Raw genomic sequence first — 19,855 nt, 5'->3', positions numbered from 1 at the left:
AGCACAAGAGAAAATATCTAAAGAATCTGCAGTCAGGTCTCCCAGTGAAACAGCTCAGCTAAATCTTGCTGTGAGAATGTCCATCAGTCAGCAGCCCCATACACGCTCAGAGTTTTAATCAGCCTTTTAGTGGTTCACTGTTAAATCTGGACGGACAACCAAGTTTTATCAGAAAAAACACCATACCTTCAGAGATGCGTAAGAAGATACTGCATCTACAAAACAGGAACAAAATGCTATAGGAGAGGAGCACTTAGCAAAAAAGAGTTATTGAAAGTGAAAAATAAGATAGCAGAAACGAAAACTTAGTAGGAGATTTGAAAGATAAAGCTGAGCGACATCTTCAAGAAAGTCAAACAAGAAGCCAAAGATGGCAGATAGAGAGCTCTAACGATCAGAGGCTCAAACTGGGAGTTCTACCCCCTGAATACTAGGAGTTCCAGAGGAGAGTATGGAAAATGGAGAGGGAAAATGATCAGATACAATATTTAAGAGGAGTTCCCACCTGAAGATAAATTCTAATTAGAGATATTGTACATTGGAGTATATGTACGCAGTTTTCCAAAATAATACAAGCGTATGCGAAGATGTCCAGGCAGTTGCCAGATGGGGCAGAACTTCTACACTTTACAGAATTTTTAACACTTTACCAGTAGGGACGCAAAGGAGTCTGTACAAATAATTTGATCTGCAATTACTATTTGAGGTTAAATATTTTGTGAATATTAAATTATCGGGTCTATCTGTGAGTTAACCAACAACTGGATACAGCTGAAAGTACCAACTGATTTTCTTTTCTGTTTCTTCCAGTTTTATTGCTATACAATTGATATACAGTACTGTGTAGGTTTAAGGTATACAGCTCAAGGATTTGACTTACGGAGATGATGAAACTGTAAGCAGCTCCTTTGGCCCTCTTCTGTTTGTTCATCCCTGTATTCCTCAGACCTTCATCATAAAGATGAGATCACTATGCCACATTCAACCTAGTCCCTGATTTCTGCTTTACTAAATGTACAAAATGCCTTGCTCTTAACCTGTTGATCCCTTTCCTGGATTAGAAGGAGTAAGAATGAAGGATTAAGCAGTTAAAGAATGACTAACTCTCTACCCCTAGGTCCCCCTTAGTAAATTTGCAGGTGGACCCCGAGGGCACAGGCGGACCACGTGGGTCAAAGAATCCAGTTGCAGACGGACCACCTGAGCAACACAGCGTCCCAAGGAAAATCAGGAGAAGTCAGCAGGTCTGCATGCAATGGAAAAACGACAAAGAATCTGACCTCCTGCTTTAATGATTAACTGAGATCGTTTCCCCTTTTTCCCTTTAAAAATTGTCATGGTTGAGCAGAATCTTCAGAGTTGGTCTCTGGACAGAAGTCCACCTTCTCCCCAGATTGCCGGCTTTTCTGAATAAAGCATCTTTCCTTTCTATGAAAAAAAAAAAAAGTTCCCACAATCAGAGGCATGTGTTTCTAGACTAAAAGGAAGAACGTAGTACCCAGCACAATGGATGAAAGAAGGACCATAACAGGGCACATCATGGTGAAAATTCAGAACACAAAAGACAAACAGAGGAACCTAAAAATGTTCAGGGAGAGTGAAAGAAACATAAGCAAGAGGTCAGGGATTGTAACAGTGGCAGCACTGACACCTAAAAATCAACGGAGCAACGCCTCCCAAATTCTGAGTTCAGTGTTTCCAACCGGGAATTCTGCTCCCAGCCAAAGTTTCAATCAAGACTGAGGACAGAAAAAGACACATCCAGACATGCAAACTCTTAAAAAGTTTGTCTCCAGTGTACCTTTTCCCTGGAAGTAAACCAAAAACGAGGAAGCGATGAAACCCAGGAAACCTGAATCCAACACACATCAGTTAGGAGACGACTTGGCTGGTAAACACCATAAAGCTTATCTCAAGGCCCTGCTCGGGGCTCTTCTCTCCTAGGTCGTGGAGCAGGAAAGGGCCAGTACCACCCAGACAGCAGCCGTGGTGCCTGGGGCCCGGAGGTCACCCAACGGACGACGTTCCACAGAGGGCAAGGGGCATCGCCCAGGGGCCCTTGCCACTTGCCGCAGGACAGTGGCAGCAGCTCCTGGAAACTCCCCCGATGCCTGGCATGCTAGCAACTTCCCCAGGGCCGCTCGGTGAGACCGGGCCCAGAGAGCGGCATGCAGTGCCCTTGGCCACCGGGGTGACGACCTAGCATCGGGGCTGAGGCTCCCGGAACGACCCAGTCAGCGTCCCCGCTCCTCCCGCCGCCGCCCCTCTACCTCGCAGGTTTCGGATGAAATCCTCCAGCATCATCTTCCGGTCGGGCTTAATGTTGGGGCTGTACATGTCGGTGTTGAGGAGGATGACGGCGAAGGCCAGGATGAAGACGGTGTCCGGGTTGTGGAACTGTCGCACCACCTCGGGGTTGCACATGCAGTAGCGCTGGCTGTGCGGGGAGACACGTGAGGGTGCTGAGGGCCCACACCCTCCCTGAGCTCCAGCGACGGGGGGACCTGGGAACGTGTCCAGCCCTCCGATGGCTTAAGCCCAGGGAGGCTCCCCCTCCTGCCGCCGACTGCCGTCTGCCCCGTACCTCGGTCCCCATCCCCTCCGAGGGGACGGGGCAGCTGTCACACACCCAGAGACCCCCGGAACCCCACTCCCGGCCCCGTTCCAGCCTCACACAGACGCTCAGGAAAGATGTGCTGGTCGATGGGGACGGTGAGGTGACTGCAGGGAGAGCCCGAGGGGTCTGTCCCGCATCTTTGCTTCCCTCCCGGCCCTCCAGGGACTCCTGGCCCCCAGGCTTACAGCCACCCTGCTTCCCCACCCCCAAGTCCCGGGTGTGTGCGAGGGGAGTGGGGCTGGGGAAGGGTCCCACCTGAAGGTCTCTATGAGCCGTTCCACCTTCTGGGCCTCGCCCTGCACGCGGATGTGTGCCTGGAACTTGCGCAGGGCCTCGTCCAGCTCCATGGCAGAGAAGTCCATCTCGTCCACCACGCAGCTGAGGCCGGGAGGGGAGGGGGTCGTGAGGGGCGGGGGCCCCGAACCTCGCTCCACCCACCAGAGCTGGGAGGAGGGCGTGGCCCACCCGCTGGCTGGAAGCCCCACCCTGGTGGGGAGGGGGGACTTGGTGTCTGTGACCAACAAGGGGGGACTTACCCTACCCACCCCCAGGGTCTCCTTCCACCGCCCGCGAGGACCCTCGTTACACCTCCTCCCACCCGACGGCCCTACGAGGCACCGCCTGAGGGCCTCCCTCCCACCTCCGGACCCTGGGGTCCGGGGCTGCGGCCAGCTGTCCGAGGCCCCAGGGCCAGGAGGCTGAGCCTGCTGCCTCCGAAAGCAGGTCCTTTCCTCTCAGCCCCAGGGTGCCCAGAGTCAGGGGTTCAAACGGTGAACAGTGCTTTCTCTTCTGTCCTCTCCAAGGCCTCTCGGGGCCTTTCTCCCTGGTTCCGCCCCGTTTGGGAACCTCCTCTTACACCAGCACCCTCCCAGGTCGGAGCGTCTGCAGACTCCTGGGCCTCCCTCCCGAGGCCCTCCCAGCCACCGGCGTATCCACGCTTCCCCTCCCCGGGGTGCACCGCTTCCAGCGCCGTGAGCAGTGGGCCCCGTGCCCCTGAGGGCCGCAGGCCCCCCCGTGCAGCGGACATGTCGCCTTCTGCACCCACGCGTTGCACTGCGCTCCTCTGTCCTGGTCATCGTACACCTGCCCCACCCTGCCCTTTCTCTGTTCCCACAGCCCGTGGTGGACGCCACCAGCGTCACAGCCCTGGACACCACTGCCCACCTGTCCCACCCTGAGCAGGCCCCAACTCCTCCGTGATCAGCTCTGGGGCTGCCTGCGGCCTGGGAGACTTGGGGGGCCCCGCTTGACCCTGGCTCTGCTGTTGGTTTTTAGGAGAAAGCAAGGAGCCCCCGTGGCGGCAGTCAGGCCCCTGGTGGTCGGCGGCCCCGCCTCCCCCCACTCCTCTTGGGGGGAACAAGGAGGAAGGGGCGTCCCGAGGCCACCCAGAGAGGGCAGGGCCGGGGGCTCTTTCCCCCAGGACAGGGCAGATGGCTGTCTGCAGGCTGGGAGCCACACTCAGCTTGGTGAAGCCCGGGCTTCTCTCAGGCTTGGCGGCCTCAGTAGAGGGTGGGGCAGGGACTGGGAGATGGGAGGCAAGGACCTGGCCCAAGGATGGGAATGGGCTGCGTCTCGGCACCTGAGACAGACAGCAGGTCCAGCAGGCGAGAGGGCAGCTCCTGTCACCTCTTCCCTGGGCCATCCCCAGGTGAGGGAAGGTGAACTCAGGGCAGCATCACAGGGCCCACAGCTGCGTGTCCCCCAGCCCAGCACAGCCAGGCCAGGAGGGACGCATCGGGCACGACTGAGCCAGACAGGATGCCGGGCGGAGGGGGCGAACCGCTGCGGCAGGAGGGCCGTGAGCGGGAGCCGGGGAGGGAGCCAGAAACACAGAGACAGCGAAAGACACGGGGGTAGAGAGTCAAGTGAGAGAGACACGGAGGGAGAGACAGAGACAGAGAGCAAGAGTAAAACAGAGACAAGAGGAGAAAGAGGGAAAGCCAGCCAGAAGGGAGAAGGCAGAGCAGACGAGGGGGACGAGGCTCGGCCGGCTGGGTGGGGCAGGCCTGGTGTGCAGCAGCGGGCAGCCACACTGCAGCCTCTCGTCCTCGGGCCCCGCCGACTCCTGCAAGGCCCAGGCCCAGGCAACGGGCCCCAGCCTGGCCACCCCTGACACACAGGCCGGCTGCCCGGAGGACCCAGAACGGCCCTGATACCCCCGGTCTGGGGTCCAGGACTTGCCCCTGTCAGTCCATCCATCCCACCCCCGACCTGGCCCCCCTGCACGACTGTGAACCCCACGGACCCGGCACCCTGTGTCCCTCAGTGGTGTCCCTCCCAGAACCTCTGTCCATGGACTGTCCCCCATGCTCTGGACAGGGGCTGACCCCACGATCGGCACCGAGGGAAGTGGCAGGAGGTGGCCGCAGAGCAGCCGGGAGCTGGCGGACGTGCCCAGCCAAGCACGGCGGCCGGCTTTCCAGCCCTTCACTCCGGTGACTGCTGCTGGCCGCTCCAGTAACAAGCCGGAGAGTCAAGGACCAGGGCAGGAGACTCAGCCGGGTCGGAACGCCAGCCCGCAGAGCAGGCAGCAGGCTACACCACCCACGGCGCGGGCTGTGCAGGCCTCTGCGGGCGGACACCTGTGCCAGGGGCTGGGGAGGCTCTACAGCCCACCTCTTGCAGGACCCCATGGCAGAGCCTTCAGGCAGCCGGTTAAAATGCAGGGCCCCGGCCCTACCCCGGATTTACCAACTAGACGATTGAGAGCAGTGCCTGGGAATCAGCATCCCTCAAACTCGCCAGCCGATCCTTAGAAACTGAAAACGAATGGCTGAGCCGAGCGCAAGGTCGGGGGGATGCTTTTAAAATGAGAGCCTGGGAGCTCACGGGAGCACGCGTGTCCTCTCGGCTCTCAGGGGCTGCTTTTGTGGTGGGGTGGTGAGGGAGGCAGCGCGGGAAGGAGAGACAGACAGCCCCACCCCTTCTCCACGTGCGCATACACACACGTATGCGCGCATACACACACGTATGCGCGCGCAGGCGCACACACGCACGTACATGCGCACGCGCACGCACACACACACACTGATTTCCTGCCTTGCTCCCTGCAGTTGCCACCACAGGCATCGCTGTTTGATGGGCAGGTGGTCTGGGGTTGTCAGATCTTTGAGAAAAAATCTAGACGTTTTCTGCAAAACCCCCAGAAGCTGTCTTGAGAGGCGGAAAGACACTACTGCCTGCAAGTCGTTTCCTGTCTGTAGAGCTGGGGGTTGGGCCAGGTGACCTCTTGCCCCACCGTGACATTCTCTGATGAGGACCCAGACCCAGAGCCGGCCCACAGGCAGTCTCTGGAGGCTCTGCAGATGCTTGCAGGCAGCAAGGGAGGGCAGCGTCGTTTCTGGCTGGCTTTGGAATACAGCTCACACGACTGGCTGCTTCTCCCCGCCTCCCAGGGAACCAGTGCCCTCCTGGGGCAGGTGGCCGGGCCGAGGCCATGCCCTGGTGGACCCTCACCTTGTAACGGGGGCTCCGTCATCCAGGAATCACTCCCCACGGTCCTCGCCCCTCTGCACAGCGTGGCTCTCCTTTCCCTCCCTAAGGTGCCAGCCTGCACCTGACCTTGGCTCTCTCTCCTCTCCTCTCCCCGTCTCCCGTTCTTCCCGTGTTCTGCAGATCACTTGCACCTAAAACCTCCCCTCCTGTCCGTCTTCTTCTTCATCACCCTGAAATCCTGCTGGGAGCAGACTGCTGGCAGTTCTCCAGATCCTCTGCCACCTCCACCAGCACAGCCAACAGCCCTCTCCTCTCTGATCACCTTTAAGGTGAAAAAAATCATACGTTTCTGGGTGGTCGTTTCTGGTGTATAATCTCCCTATTTTACAGAAGGTAAAACTGAGACTGCAAAGGGGCTTGCTTGGTGTTCCCTCTGCTAGGGAGACCCTCCCCAATCTACGCCAGTGGGCAGCTCCCTCTGCACCTCCTTCGCTGAGTATTTTTTTCAGTGCTTCACTAAGTGGGCAATGACTTCATCTCCTCAGTCCGGTGGGATATTAAGCATCATCCTGTTATTTTTTACTATATGAGGAAACCAAAGCTCACGAGAGAGCTGAGCTTGCAGGGGGCACTGCACACATCGCACTCCTGGCATGTTCCCTCCCGGGGGCTGTTGCTAATGCATCTCTCGCTGGGGGCTGCTCTCACCCAGATGCCTGGTGGGACCTGTGAGGGCCCAAGGAGGGGCAGTTGGACACATCACAGAGTCACGGGTGAAGGCCACTCCACTGTCAGCAGTCACATGAGGCCATGTGTCCACCCTGCAGTTTCTGAGCTGGCCTGGTACACAGAGCCCAGCAGCGGACCAAACCCCTGACCCCCTACCTTCTGCCTCCTGGGGCTTTCTCTGGCCCCCAGTAGCTAACTGGCCCTCCCCCACCCACCCCCCCGCATGCATTGAGCACCTCTGCATATGCAGCACTGTGCTAGGGACCTGGCATAAGTGGCAAACAACACAAACACAGATCCTGTCCCAGTGAGAGAGACAGGCGTTAAGCGCAGAGTCAAAAATAATTATTCTGGGCTTCCCTGGTGGCGCAGTGGTTGAGAATCTGCCTGCTAATGCAGGGGACACGGGTTCGAGCCCTGGTCTGGGAAGATCCCACATGCCGCGGAGCAACTAGGCCCGTCAGTCATGGCCGCTGAGCCTGCGCGTCTGGAGCCTGTGCTCCGCAACGAGAGGCCGCGATAGTAAGAGGCCCGTGCACCGCGATGAAGAGCGGCCCCCACTTGCCACAACTAGAGGAAGCCCTCGCACAGAAACAAAGACCCAACACAGCAAAAATAAATTAATTAATAAACTCCTACCAACGTCTAAAAAAAAAAAATCTTATTAAAAAAATAAATTAATAATAATAATTATTTCATTATAATCGTGACAAGTTCTGTGCAGGGAAAGGACAGGGTTTTGTGAGGGGACAAAGGAGATGTACTTTTTATTGGTGTGTCCAGAAATGCCTCTTTGGGGATGTGACATTTGAGCAGAGACCTAAAAGATGAGTAGGATCTGATTAAGGGAGGGGGAGGGGTGGGGGAGACATGATAAGATCCAGTTTGTTTTAAGATGATTTCTCTGGTGTTGGGCGAGAATGAATGAAAAAGGAAGGGCAGGAGCAAGAGAGAAGCAGGGGGCCATCAGGATGCACCTACAGAGGTTCAGGCTAGAGACGACGAGCCCTGGCTAAGCTGGAACAAATTGAATGGACCTGAACAGACCTGAACGGACCAGGCCAGCTCAGAATCTGAGAGACATCCTGGAGGGAGAACTGATGGGACAAGGTGATGGAAGGAATGTGGGCGGTAGGGAAAAGGAGTCGGCGGTGAGTCTCAGAGCTCGGGCATGAACATCTGGGGGCCTGGTGGTACTAGTTTTTGAGACGGGTGGACATACATGCTGGAGAGATCGAGACTTCAGTTTTGGACACATGAAGTTGGAGATGTTCTTTCATATCAGTTTAGTATCTACCCAATCATCGTCATTAGCACCCAAAGTCTTGCCTTTTCTATTTTACAAATTAAAACCCAGCCTCAACCCTTCTTTGCTCTGTAGTCACTAATTCTTTTCTCTACGCCTCTTTTTTTAAATATTTATTTATTTATTTATTTATTTATTTTTGGCTGTGTTGGGTCTTCGTTTCTGCGCACGGGCTTTCTCTAGTTGCAGCGAGCGGGGGCTACTCTTTGTTGCGGTGCACGGGCTTCTCATTGCAGTGGCTTCTCTTGTTACAGAGCACAGGCTCTAGGTGCGTGGACTTCAGTAGTTGTGGCACGCGGGCTCAGTAGTTGTGGCGCACGGGATTAGTTGCTCCGCAGCATGTGGGATCTTCCTGGACCAGGGCTTGAACCTGTGTCCCCTGCATTGGCAGGTGGATTCTCAGCCACTGCACCACTGGGGACGTCCCTCTACTCCTCTTTGGAGCCAAACTTCTAGAAGTCATCCCTACTCATGCTATTTCCACTTGCTCAATCCCATTCACTTTTCAACCCGCTCCAGCCAAGCATCTACCCCAGCATTCCATTAAAACTCTTGTCAAGGCCACCAATGGCCGCCATGTTGCCAAGTCCTGTGGCGCCAACGTCTGTCCTCATCACACTGGCCTCCTGGCAGAGTCAACGCAGTTAAAGACTCCCTTGGAACACTCCTCTCTCTTGTTTCCATCCCATTGCCCTCCCCTAGGTTGACTCTCTCCTCTCCGGAGGCACCCCTCCTCCATCGCAGGCCCTCCTCCCCCTGGCCTCTAACTCAGGGCTGCCCACCAGGTCCCTTCCCCCACTTTACAACCTCTTCCTAGGGGCCTCACCCATTCCTATGGCTCTGAATGCCACCGCGCACTACAACTCTTAAGTGTAGCCGTGAGTTCACCCTTATTATTTTACCATTAGTCACTAACTAGTTAATTTTTGTTGTTGTTGTTGTTAATCTACAGTGTTCATAAGAGGCCCCCTTAAGTAATGGTGCTACTAAGCGTGGGTGAGGGCCGCTGAGTGCAAAGGTCAGTCCTGGGGCAATCTTCACAAGGCCACAGGTTGTGCTGGCATCTCTCGCAGGAAAGTCAGGGTGGACATATTTTATGTTTTACCAAGTATTTAATATTTTAACTTGCTCTGAGTAAATATTTGATAATGTCTCGTTTGAGGAATTCTTCAGATGAAATGTCACCACACCCAGCATCGCTCTCCCCTCAAAGCTAAAAATATATACGTGTTTATTTGGTATAATCTGTACGGATTACTCCGGCGGGCCTGCAGCAAAGACATATTCACACACAAAGACCTAGTGTTCCGAATCCTCAGCAGCCCAGGAGGCCGTTCGCTGTGATCGGCCGCCTCTGTTCTCCGCCCACCCCAGTCACCAGGCCCTGCTGCCTCTCGCTGCCTCTGGGCTCCACCCGCCTCTACCCTCCCTGCAGCCTCTGCTGAGGGTAAGGGCCTCATCATCTGGCCACAACCGGTCCTTCAATAGCCTCCGAACCAGCCTCCCTGCCTCCAAACCATCTTCCGGAACAACACTTCTAGGACGGCCATTTGGCCCCGTCACTCACTCCTCTGCTTATACTTTTTCGAGGTTTCCCACACCCCTCATATGAAGCCTGAGCTCCCCAGCAAAGCACGGCCCTGGCTGCTCCCGGACTCTCCTGCCCCTTCCGCGTTCTGACTCCAGCCCTGCAGCCTGGCTCTCCCGCGGCCCCAGGTTTGCACACACTGCTCTTCCTTCCTGCCGCCCACCCCCAACCTCCAGGTCTGCCTTCCATCTCTCTGGAATCTTCCTGGACCTCCGCGGTGCCTCTGCTGTGTCTCCCGTGTCACCCAAGCATCTGCCTGTCCTCCCACAGTGCCACGCGCTCCCCGACGCCTGGAGTCGGTCTCTGCATCCCTGGCGTATGTATAAACTCAGTAAACATTCCTGGGGTGGATGAATGAGTGAGTGACAGACCAAACTCAAGAATGAACGGGGCTGTGAGCACACGGTCAGCTGGGGAAGGAGCCCTGCGGCCGGCGCCTTTGGAAGCTCTGCCTGGTGGCCCTGATCGGCTGGACCTGACCCCTGGACACGGCTGCCGAGGGAAGGGCCCCGTGGATTCCAGACCACGGGCAGCGAGGCGGCCTGGAGTGCACGTGCTTCCCATTTCCTTCAGCCAACGACGCGGGCCAGTGAGTGCTGAGAACCCGGCGACCTGGCCCTGAGAGGCAGCTCCTGACGTGCTGTCTGGACCTGCCTCGGAGGGGCCGCTGACTGGGGGTGATTGCGGAGGTGCTCTTGCTGGGGTGGGGGGGCTTCTCCTTTCTGTGGGTTTCTGTGGCAAGTCCCTCCCAAGGGCTGGGGAAGCGTAAGCACAGCTGTTCCCTGCATCTGTATAAACAGGTACAACCTTGCAGGAAGTTGCTCGTTAACACATCCGCGTGTGGCGTCAGTCTGTGTTACAGGGAGATGAAGCGGCGCACACAACTGTGATCAAAATGAATTTCGCCATCTCCACTATTTTCTTTTTTAACGATAGCAAGACAGTGTCTGGCAGACAAAGGAACTGGTTGGGAGCTGAAAATAGGTAGTGATAGCAGCAGGGATTTTTAATTGTCTGGAAGAGACAGCAAAGACCTGGAAGGTGAGGTACAGGCCAAGGCCGGGAAGAGGTGTGTGCGGTGCCCATGTGGGTCTCTGCTCCAGGCGGAGCCGGGGCCAGCTTTCAGGATTAGGATGGAAAACGAAGCTGCCCACCGCCACGAGCTGGAGGAACCCGGGTGTTACTTCTGCCGTTCTTGTCTCATCCGATTCAATTAAAAATGTCCCCACCCGCCAGGGAGTTATTTTTGTCAGTCGGAACTCATAACGAGCCAGACGAAGGTCGAGGCTTTCTGGAAGAGTGCAACGTGGCCAAGAAACTAGAGCAGGAGGACCTGCCAGAGTCCCTGGTGACAACACGGGGACAAAGAAAATCTTGTTTGAAGTCCTCAGAAGGGATGGCGGCTGGTGCACCTTGAAACCGCCCCCACACATCGGGAGTCCGTGTGGACGCGGAGGCTACTACCCTTTTGCTGGGCCCGGCAGCCCCCGGTTCGCCCGTGGTTCTCAAACCTGAGGGCGCACCAGAACCACCCAGCTGGCTGATCAACTGCACGGAGCTAGGCACCACCCCAGGGTTTCTGAATCCAAGCGTCTGGGCTGGAGTCTGAGGATCGACGTTGCTAACGAGCTCCTGGGCGCTGCTTCTGTTCGGGGGACCAGGCTTTGAGACCCACGCTCTGTGCCAGTGACAGGGGTAGGACGGGAAGAAGTCAGGCCTTTGGTGTCAGGCACCCTTGGGTTTGAATCTTGTCTCCACCATATAGGTCTTCAGTTCAAGTCACTCAGCCTCACTGTGCCTCATTTTCCCCATCTCTAGAATGGAGCTAACACCTAAAACGTCCAGTGGGCGGGTGGGATGGGGTGGTATGGGTTTTAGAAGAGACAATGTATGTAAAGCTCCCAGTTTATAACAGAGCTTAAGAAATGAGGTTCTCCAGGGCTTCCCTGGTGGCGCAGTGGTTGAGAGTCCGCCTGCCGATGCAGGGGACACAGGTTCGTGCCCCGGTCCGGGAGGATCCCACATGCCGTGGAGCGGCTGGGCCCGTGAGCCATGGCCACTGAGCCTGCACGTCCGGAGCCTGTGCTCCGGCAACGGGAGAGGCCACAACGGTGAGAGGCCCGCATACCGCAAAAAAAAAAAAAAAGAAAGAAAGAAATGAGGTTCTCCAGACTTGTGGTTGCCAAGGCGGGGGAGGCGGGGGAGGGAGAGGGATGGTTTGGGAGTTTGAGGTTGGTAGATGCAAATTATTACATTGAGAATGGATAAACAAGGTCCTACTGCACCTTGCACAGGGAACTATACTCAATACCTGCAACAAACCATAATGGAAAAGAATATTAAAAAAAGAAAGTCTCCATGTGTATAACTGAGTCACTGTGCTGTACCGCAGAGATCGGCACAATATTGTATATCAACCATACTTCAATTAAAAAATATATATTAAGAAAAACAGAAACGAGTGTTCTCATTAGGGACCGAATCGGAGCTGACGTGCCCCGTGAGTAGGTAGATCTGTACTTCCCTCTAGCGCAGGTGTGAAGACTCTTTCCTTCATCGCCAGTGAACTCGCCTGAAACTGCATCATCAGACCCGTCAACTGTTTAAAACATACATCTATCAGAGAGAGGAAACTGAGGTAGCTCAGATCAATGCAGATCTGTGGATCAGTTTCTCAGCTCTGTTTTCTTCCCAGATGAGAGGGTTGGGGCCCAGCAAATAAAGGTGAGTCAGGGATGGGATAGCATCTGGTTCAGTGCAGTTACCCTGCCCCTGGCCTGGGCACTAGCCATTTCTTCTCTCTGGGCCTCAGTCCCTGGCCGGGTGGAATGAGAGAGCTGGACTAGCTGACCGTCTAGAGCATTTCTCAGCACCACGATTCGCAGCTGGGCTCTGACAAGCACCGTAAAGGCATTCAGACACACATCTGTCGGGATGAGGCACAAGGTAGGATGGTGTGGCGTTTAGGGCTCAGGTTATGGACCTCTCTGCCAGGCTTCAGGTCTCAGCCGCTGCTCAGCCCTGGACTGTGGCAAGCGCCCCACCCTCTCTGTTCCTCTGTTTCCTTTATTTGGTGCAGACTCCCAGCACTGGCCTCACAGCGCTGCTGGCAAGATGGTATGCGGCTTTGCACGTAAGGCTCTTAGAACCGTTCCTGCTGGCACACGATACACGCTGATGTGTGTGAGCTGCCTGCTCGCTCACAGATGGCCCTCCTGAGAAACCCGCGGGGAGTGACTCCCAGGAAGTCCCACTGCAAAGAGCGGCCAGTTTCAGCCACACCTGAACATCACGCAGGATCCAGAGAGACCTCTCCAGAGCTGGGCCCTGGGTACTCAGGAGGGGAATGGGTGGTGGGTACGTTCATTTTTGTGTAAAAGTCCAATTTCTATGCAGCTGTGACGAAGCCAAGAGAGTCTCAACTCTGGAGTTTTTCACCCCACTCTGGGGTTCCAAGATCTCCGCATACAGGAGCAAATGATTCTTTTAAACGCCAATGACTCTCTCCTGTTACGTAGAATCTCTCATCTCTGTGTGTGTGCGCGTGCGCGGTGGTGGGGCTAGGGGAAAGGGCACTGGAGAGGTGAGGGGTCAAGGTCATAAAACCCAAAGACACCACAGTTAGAAGAGACCCCCTCCTTCCATTCCTCTGAGTGGGGGGCAGCATCAAGTTTTCAGAACAGTGGAAATAGCCCCCAAAGTCTTCTATCCCTGCCTGCCTCAGCCTCTCTCCAGACCCGTCAGACCCGTCAGAGTGGGCCTGGGCCCCAGCCCGCTCTCCCCTGCCCCATGGATCTCCTCAGGAGCAAGGCAACCCTTCCGAGGCTACACACAGACGACACGCAGGACCTGCTCAAACCATTCCTTCCTAGCGAGGAGAGGCCAGAGCCTTCCAGCCTGCGGAGTTTGACAGACAATCTGTCTTCATTTCTCAATGTCCCCTAAGAAGAGCCAATCTGCTGCACTCTGGCCAGAACATTTCCATGGAAATGAAATGATGAAATCCGACTACAACGTCAGACTCTAATATCTAACAAAGAACGGGGCAGACACAGTGAGAGAAGGAACGCCCGGGAAACTTTCTTCTGGCTACTCAACCCCAAAGCTGCCCTTCCTGCGTTTCCTTGGAAACGACAGATGCCCTCCGCGCGGGTGTGAAGATCACCCGGGCCGGGAAAGAGACTGCTCACAGCCAGCACACGACGTTTCCCCATCCGCTGGCCTTCAAACCTGCTGAAGCGCGCATTTCAGAAAGGAAATAGAGCAGAGGCAAATTTCCCAGCCACGTGAAAACTGAGAGCGAGACGCTTGCAGCCCCAGAGAATCCTGATCTCCGCTGCCCTTTGTCTCCCACTGCCCTTCCCCCTCAGCACCAGGGGAGGACTTCCTCCAAGCTCTAGGTGGTCCCCTCCCTTCCCCAGAACTCTGTCTCAGACCAGCCCTGAGGAGTGGGAGGTTTCCCTGTGTTGGGGGAGGGAGCCGAGGGGAAGGGGAGGCGGGAGGGGTCTAATGCCTTGTGCTTTTAAGTGGGAGAAATAATAATAGAAATAGCTGACATTTTAAAAGAATGTACCAAGCCTCAGGCACTGAGTTAAGCACTTTATATGCACTTAAAAAAAGTTAATTCCTATGACTGGGTCTATTATCCCCATTTGACAAATGAGGAAATTGAGGCTGGTTTCTCCTAAAACAAACAAACAAAAAACAAACGCCAACGACCAAAACACAACACCTTCCCAGGTCAACACTGGAATGGACGTGGCCCTTTGAGCTCAGAATGCCTCATATTATTATTTGATAAAGCCTCGTTGGATACATTCTTTCTTGGAATGGGGCATCCATGGAACCAGGACACAAAGGGATGGAGGGTCAGCTTCCCAGAGCACCGAGGGCCTGACCCCGGAGGCAAATGTCATCACCGCATCTGTGATGCTCAGAGGTGAATCAGTGGCTGGGACAGATTCTGCTTGGCCCAGCTCCTCCTCTCTTCCTGTCCCCCCAGGCCCAGGAGTGGGGGGAGGGCCCCATCCCTTCCCCTCCCAGAGACTTTCAGCCTCTCCCCTTCCCATCTGGCTGCATCATGGAGAGAGCGGTGGCTTGGGCTGTCTCAGTCTCCAAGGGGACGGGTGATTTATGTCTTTTATTCAGCAAACAGCTTTGTACAGAATGGATACGACAGGCTGAATGTCACCGGCGGGGGCGCGTGTAGAATCCCAGTGAAGCCTTCCCGGCCTGGACACACGGCACTGGGTGACTGTCACTGTGTGTTTTCTCTGGTGGGAGTTAGGAAGAGGCAGTGGATCCTGAAAGGTTCCGAGAGAGCTGGCTTGAGTGGCAGGGAGATACCCAAAACCCCAGCGTCTTGCTGCCCTGCCAGTGCCTGTCTCTTCCTGCTTCTTCATCCTCTCCAGGTACCTCGTGGCAGACAGACCAGGCCGTCGGCGCGCTGCAGACCTGGGGGAGGAGGGCTCCTTTCCGTGGAGCTGCCACGTGCAGGCCGTCTGCTGGGGCCTCAGAGCCCAGGGCCTGCACGGCTGCAGAACACAGCACGAGGGACTGAGGCGTTCACTGTGGCAGAATTGGGGCTCAGCTCTGTACTCGACGCCCCCTAAGCCCACAGTGCCCACTGGAGGCTCAAGGGCCCCTCACTCTCTTTCCACGTTCCTCCTCGCATCTCTCCCCGTTGAGACCTGGGTCTATAATTTCCCTGAGGCCACGAGCCAGGCCTGTTCCTCTCCCCGCGCACCCCGCCCCGACACGTACACAGGTGGGATGCCCAGTGCAGCCCTATTCCCAGCATACAGTAGGCACTCAATATTTGCTGAATGAGTGGTGAATGGCCATCTCGTTCCCCCGTGAACGCTGGCACCCCAGCCCCGTCCTGGAGCCTGAGGGCTGCTCTGGGCAGCTCTGGCAGGATGACAGAGCTTGTTCAGGGCAAATGATTTTGCATGACGCCAGGGTGCCACAAACGCACTAAGGATTAGGAAAGACGATACGTTCACTGGCGCTGGAGGGACCTCTGAGATCACACAGCTCAACCCTCTCTCTTTGCAGATGAGGAAGCCTGGAGAAGTGACTTGCAAGCGCTCCAGAGCGTGTCAGGAGCAGAGCAGGGGCCAGAGCCGGACTCTCGGGTCCAGCCACTCTCCTGCCCGCACACTGCCTTCTCATCCAAGCCTGAGCCCGCTCAGCCGCGAGCCCTAGATCCCAGCCCACCTCCCCTCTCGGCACAGGCGGCAGCGGCCGGTCTGCATCTCCAGCCCACACGATCGCCCAGGCAGGATGTGGAAATTAGTCTCCATTGTGTTGCTCAGCACACCCCGGGCTGCAGAAACACCGTGTGTTCCCAGAGCTACAGATCAACAGGGGCCTAGCAGGTCAGGATTCCGGGGCCAGGCCACATGGGGTCTGGAAAGGCAGAAGAGAACAGACGAGGCAGTCAGGGCCTGGGAGTGAAGCAGTCACCCCTGCCCCAGAGCAGACGGGCAAAGCCGGGTCACCCAGGGGATGTGGGGCAGCAGGAAGGAATGAAGCCATCCGGCGCAGCAACTCTGCTCCTTCGCCAGTGGAAAGGGGACAAAGGCAAATGAAAAGTTCATGCCGGACAGATGAACCAGATAGAGGAAAACAGGAAAGGAAGGAGACGGAACACTTGATCTTTCTCCTCTTCTGCCATTTCCTCAAGGCATCCCCTCGGGGCACCCACACAGCAGGGGTGGTGCGATGGGGAAGGGGAGCCAGAGGGAGAGGGGGAAGGTAAAGAAATGCTGTCCATTTAGGGGTTTAGGCACTCAGAACACCAGCTCTGGGAGGAAGAGCTGATTGCCCAAAGCCACCGAGAGTCAGAGGCAGGAGCTGGCTTCTGTCAACTAAGGGCCATCAGGGATTTCACGGTCCCTTGAATGGGTCCAAGCCCCCTCTCTTCTGACTGCACTCAGGTAACAGCTATCCCATCATGAATTTAGGAATGTGACAGGGATTCCCGAGCACAGCAGATCTCCCCTCCTAACCCAGCCCCTCCCACCTGCAGGCACGGAAATGCAGGCCCGGAGAGCAGACACAGCAGCCGGGCGGCTCCATAAAGAGAAGCCAGGTGTCTGAGTGCCACCCAGGGGACACTGACAGGGACTCCGGGCTTCTACGCCCTGAAGCAGGAGCCCCCAGCCCTCTGTAGCCCTGGCTGCTTCAAGAGCAAGTACGAAAGGACGAGGTTCTCCCAGGACTCCTGCAGACTGTACCCAAGGAGAAGGGGGTGGGGAGAGAAGTGGGGAGGGCTCCTTACAGAATGGTGACCTTCGAGAAGGAAGTGAGCTTGGGGCGGGGGCCCAGCAGAAGAGAGGAGGGGCATCGGGAGAGGCGTGGGGAGAGACGGTCCAGAGCAGACTTCACGGAGCCTCGCCCCCTCTCTGCCAGAGGAGAGGGGGCTCCAAGGCCCTGCCCCTCCACCCCAGGGAATGCTCCCCTTGCCCTGGGGCTCGCCTACCTATCCACAGCGCCACACCCAAGAAGCAGGGCGCTATAGCAAAAGCGGCCCCCTCACCGCCAAATCCCCCACCTCCTGGACTTCAACCTTGGTGGTCAGTCTACCTTTATGGAATCATAGTACTTTCTGGCTCTAAAACCCCTCAGTCTAACCCCTTCTTTTTCTGCCTCATGTTTCCCCCACGATATAAAGCGGACACTCAGGGGCTGGGGGCTGGACGGGTGGCAGGAGAGGGTGCTGAAGGGCCGGTCCCCCAGGCGGAGATGGCCCCAGAGCTGACGGCCTTCTTTTTTCAGGTTCACTCTCATGCCTTTTGGTCTCCCTTGACCATTTCTGTGCCAGCCCCAGCCGCGCGCGTCCCCAGCGCCAGCCGCGTCCCCATCCACAGCGCCTACAATGCCTGCGCGGAGGAGCATCTTGGCTCAGTAAGCGGCCTAATGACTGGAGGGGAGGCAGGTGATTGGCTAAGGACCATGGGGATGCTGGCTCCTGGACCAATCAGGAAGCCACCAGGACTGGAGCCAGGACTTCTGGGAATCCACCCAGACTTTAGAGGTCCTGTCCTCCCTGTGGCCTTCCCCCGCTGAGGTCCCAGGCCGCCCAGGAGATCCGGGAGTGTGGGCCAGGAGGGCGGGGAGGAGCCCGAGCGGGGCACTCACTCGAGCACGTCGCGGTTGAACTGCTTCTTGCTGTTGCCCAGGAACTCTCCGATCATCTGGCGGCTCAGGCCCTTACGCTGGAGCAGGAAATGGGCCACTCCGATGGGCGTGTCGGGGATGAAGCCTCGAGAGATCAGGAACTGGATGCCCTTGTCCGGGTTTCTGGGGGTGGGGTGGGGAGGGGAGGAGGGGTGGGGAGGGGAGGAGGGGTAGAGAGTGAGGCAAGTCTCCCCATGACGCCTTTCCTCCCTTTCTTCCTGCCTAGGGAACCCACAAAAGTGCCTGGAGGTCCTTGGGCAGAATTCCCAGGAAATGTCAGCATTCCTTCCACTGCAGAGGGGCTCCCCTAAAAAAGCCCCTCTGGCCACGTTCTCCTGAACCTCCCTGCACAGGAGTGAAGATGGTGCGGGACTGGGGAGGTCTGGCCAAGTAGATTCCAGAGCAGGTGGAGAGGTGTCCCTTCCGTCTTCCTGCCTCAGTCCCACTGGATCTGACCCTGAGGTCCCCCAGCCCTTCCTCCCACCTGTATCCTGCTGTCTACACTCAGGACCCACGCTCGAACCGGGAGGGCAGAGGAGACTGGGAAATGGAGGTGGGATCTCCTACCACACCCCTCTTCCCTGTGTGTGGCAGACACAAGAAAGACCCTGCTCTTCAGGGTTGACTTTCCCAGGCTTGAGTCTGTGTGTGGGTGTGGGTGTGAGTGCTGTGTCTTAAGGCCCATGTGCTCCCAGCTCGGTCTGCAAATCCATGCTGCTCCCTGAGCTGAAGCTTACCGGTCCAGGAGAAGATAAGTACAGAAATAGAGGCTAAGCCTTTAGACCCTTTTATAGCACGTTGACATTTTCAGGACAACCCAGCATGTGACTGTTTTTCTAGCAACTCATTTTAATTGTATTTTACAGAAGTGTCAGCCCACAACATATTGGATAAAAACCCAAACTGGTCCTTCACTATAGATAATTTGAGAACCACTGTCTTGTGGGATCCAGGTACGTGTGTGTGTGCAGAAGCGAGGGTAGGGCTGTGCTCACCAGGGTGGCAGCCTGAGGTACACGAAGGAGCGATGGGAGTCACACAGGTCTGACTTCACCCAGCTCTGCCGCTTACTAGCTGTTTCACAGGGCTCAGCTCACCTGTGTGAGCCTGTTTCCTGGTCTGTAAAATGGCATAATGATGCTCTCTCTAGAACTTCTTAGGAAATCTGCAAATGTTTTATGTCAGGTGAGCTATGAACGGTAGCTATTCCCCCTAGAATAGAAGCTGCTTGAGACCGGGGGATGTGTCTTCCTCATCTTTGTGGTTTCCGTGCCAAGCACTCCAAACATAACTTCTGAATGAGTAAATGAACACACAGGTGAATGGTTTCTGCTCAATCCTCATTGATTAGGCAGGAGGGATGCCGTGTTTCCCGCCTCAGGGCTATGAAGGAAGGGGTGAGTGGAGGGTGGAGACGAGTGCCTCATGTACTTGAAATCTCCACAGGACGGGCAGGTGTGTTTCCTCTGCTTGCCACCAGCTGTATACCTCTTGGTTGCAAGGAAGTTCTGGCTGGGGGCTCTGAGCTATGGTGGTTGTTCATTTCTCCGCTCCCACGCCCCTGTTCTCTTCTGCTTCACCTCTACTTGCTTGACGCTCCCCTCCTATCCGCCCCCCACACCCCCATTCCTTGCGCCAGGTCTCTGCTCCCCCCACCCTTTCCTCCTTTGGTCACTGCCTCTTCTCTCCGTGTCATCAACCCCATGAGATTGATACTCCCTGTTTTCTTAACTTCATGTCCCACCCGAATGCTTTCTGCCCAAGCCTTATACTACTTGTACTATTATTTCCTCTGACATTTTCTCACTTTTCAAAGCCTAGCTTCATCTAGCAGTACTAGTGGTTAAAGCGTAGGTCTGAGGTGCTTTAACCCTAATCTTTAACGTAAATTCTTATCAATTAAAAATAAAATGAGGGGCTGCCCTGGTGGCGCAGTGGTTGAGAGTCCGCCTGCCGACGCAGGGGACGCGGGTTCGTGCCCCGGTCCGGGAAGATC

General features: G+C 56.1%; 1 protein-coding gene across 4 annotated transcripts in view; it reads right to left on the bottom strand.

The window, feature by feature from the left end:
- The window catches only part of IQSEC3 (IQ motif and Sec7 domain ArfGEF 3), a gene marked incomplete at both ends in the record, with an annotated part of 99,687 nt that overhangs the window by 15,137 nt on the left and 64,695 nt on the right, over positions 1-19,855 (bottom strand). For all 4 annotated transcript variants that reach the window (XM_079937863.1, XM_079937864.1, XM_079937865.1 and 1 more), the window contains 3 exons: positions 2,271-2,437; positions 2,873-2,995; positions 17,821-17,982. In XM_079937863.1, the coding sequence (XP_079793989.1) occupies positions 2,271-2,437; positions 2,873-2,995; positions 17,821-17,982 (452 nt within the window). The remainder of the gene's footprint in view (positions 1-2,270; positions 2,438-2,872; positions 2,996-17,820; positions 17,983-19,855) is intronic.

The sequence above is a fragment of the Stenella coeruleoalba genome (assembly GCF_951394435.1).
Source record: "Stenella coeruleoalba genome assembly, chromosome: 11".
NCBI classification, from domain to species: domain Eukaryota; kingdom Metazoa; phylum Chordata; class Mammalia; order Artiodactyla; family Delphinidae; genus Stenella; species Stenella coeruleoalba.
Note: the sequence above shows the minus strand (reverse complement) of the source record. Positions and strands in the feature narration are given on the sequence as shown.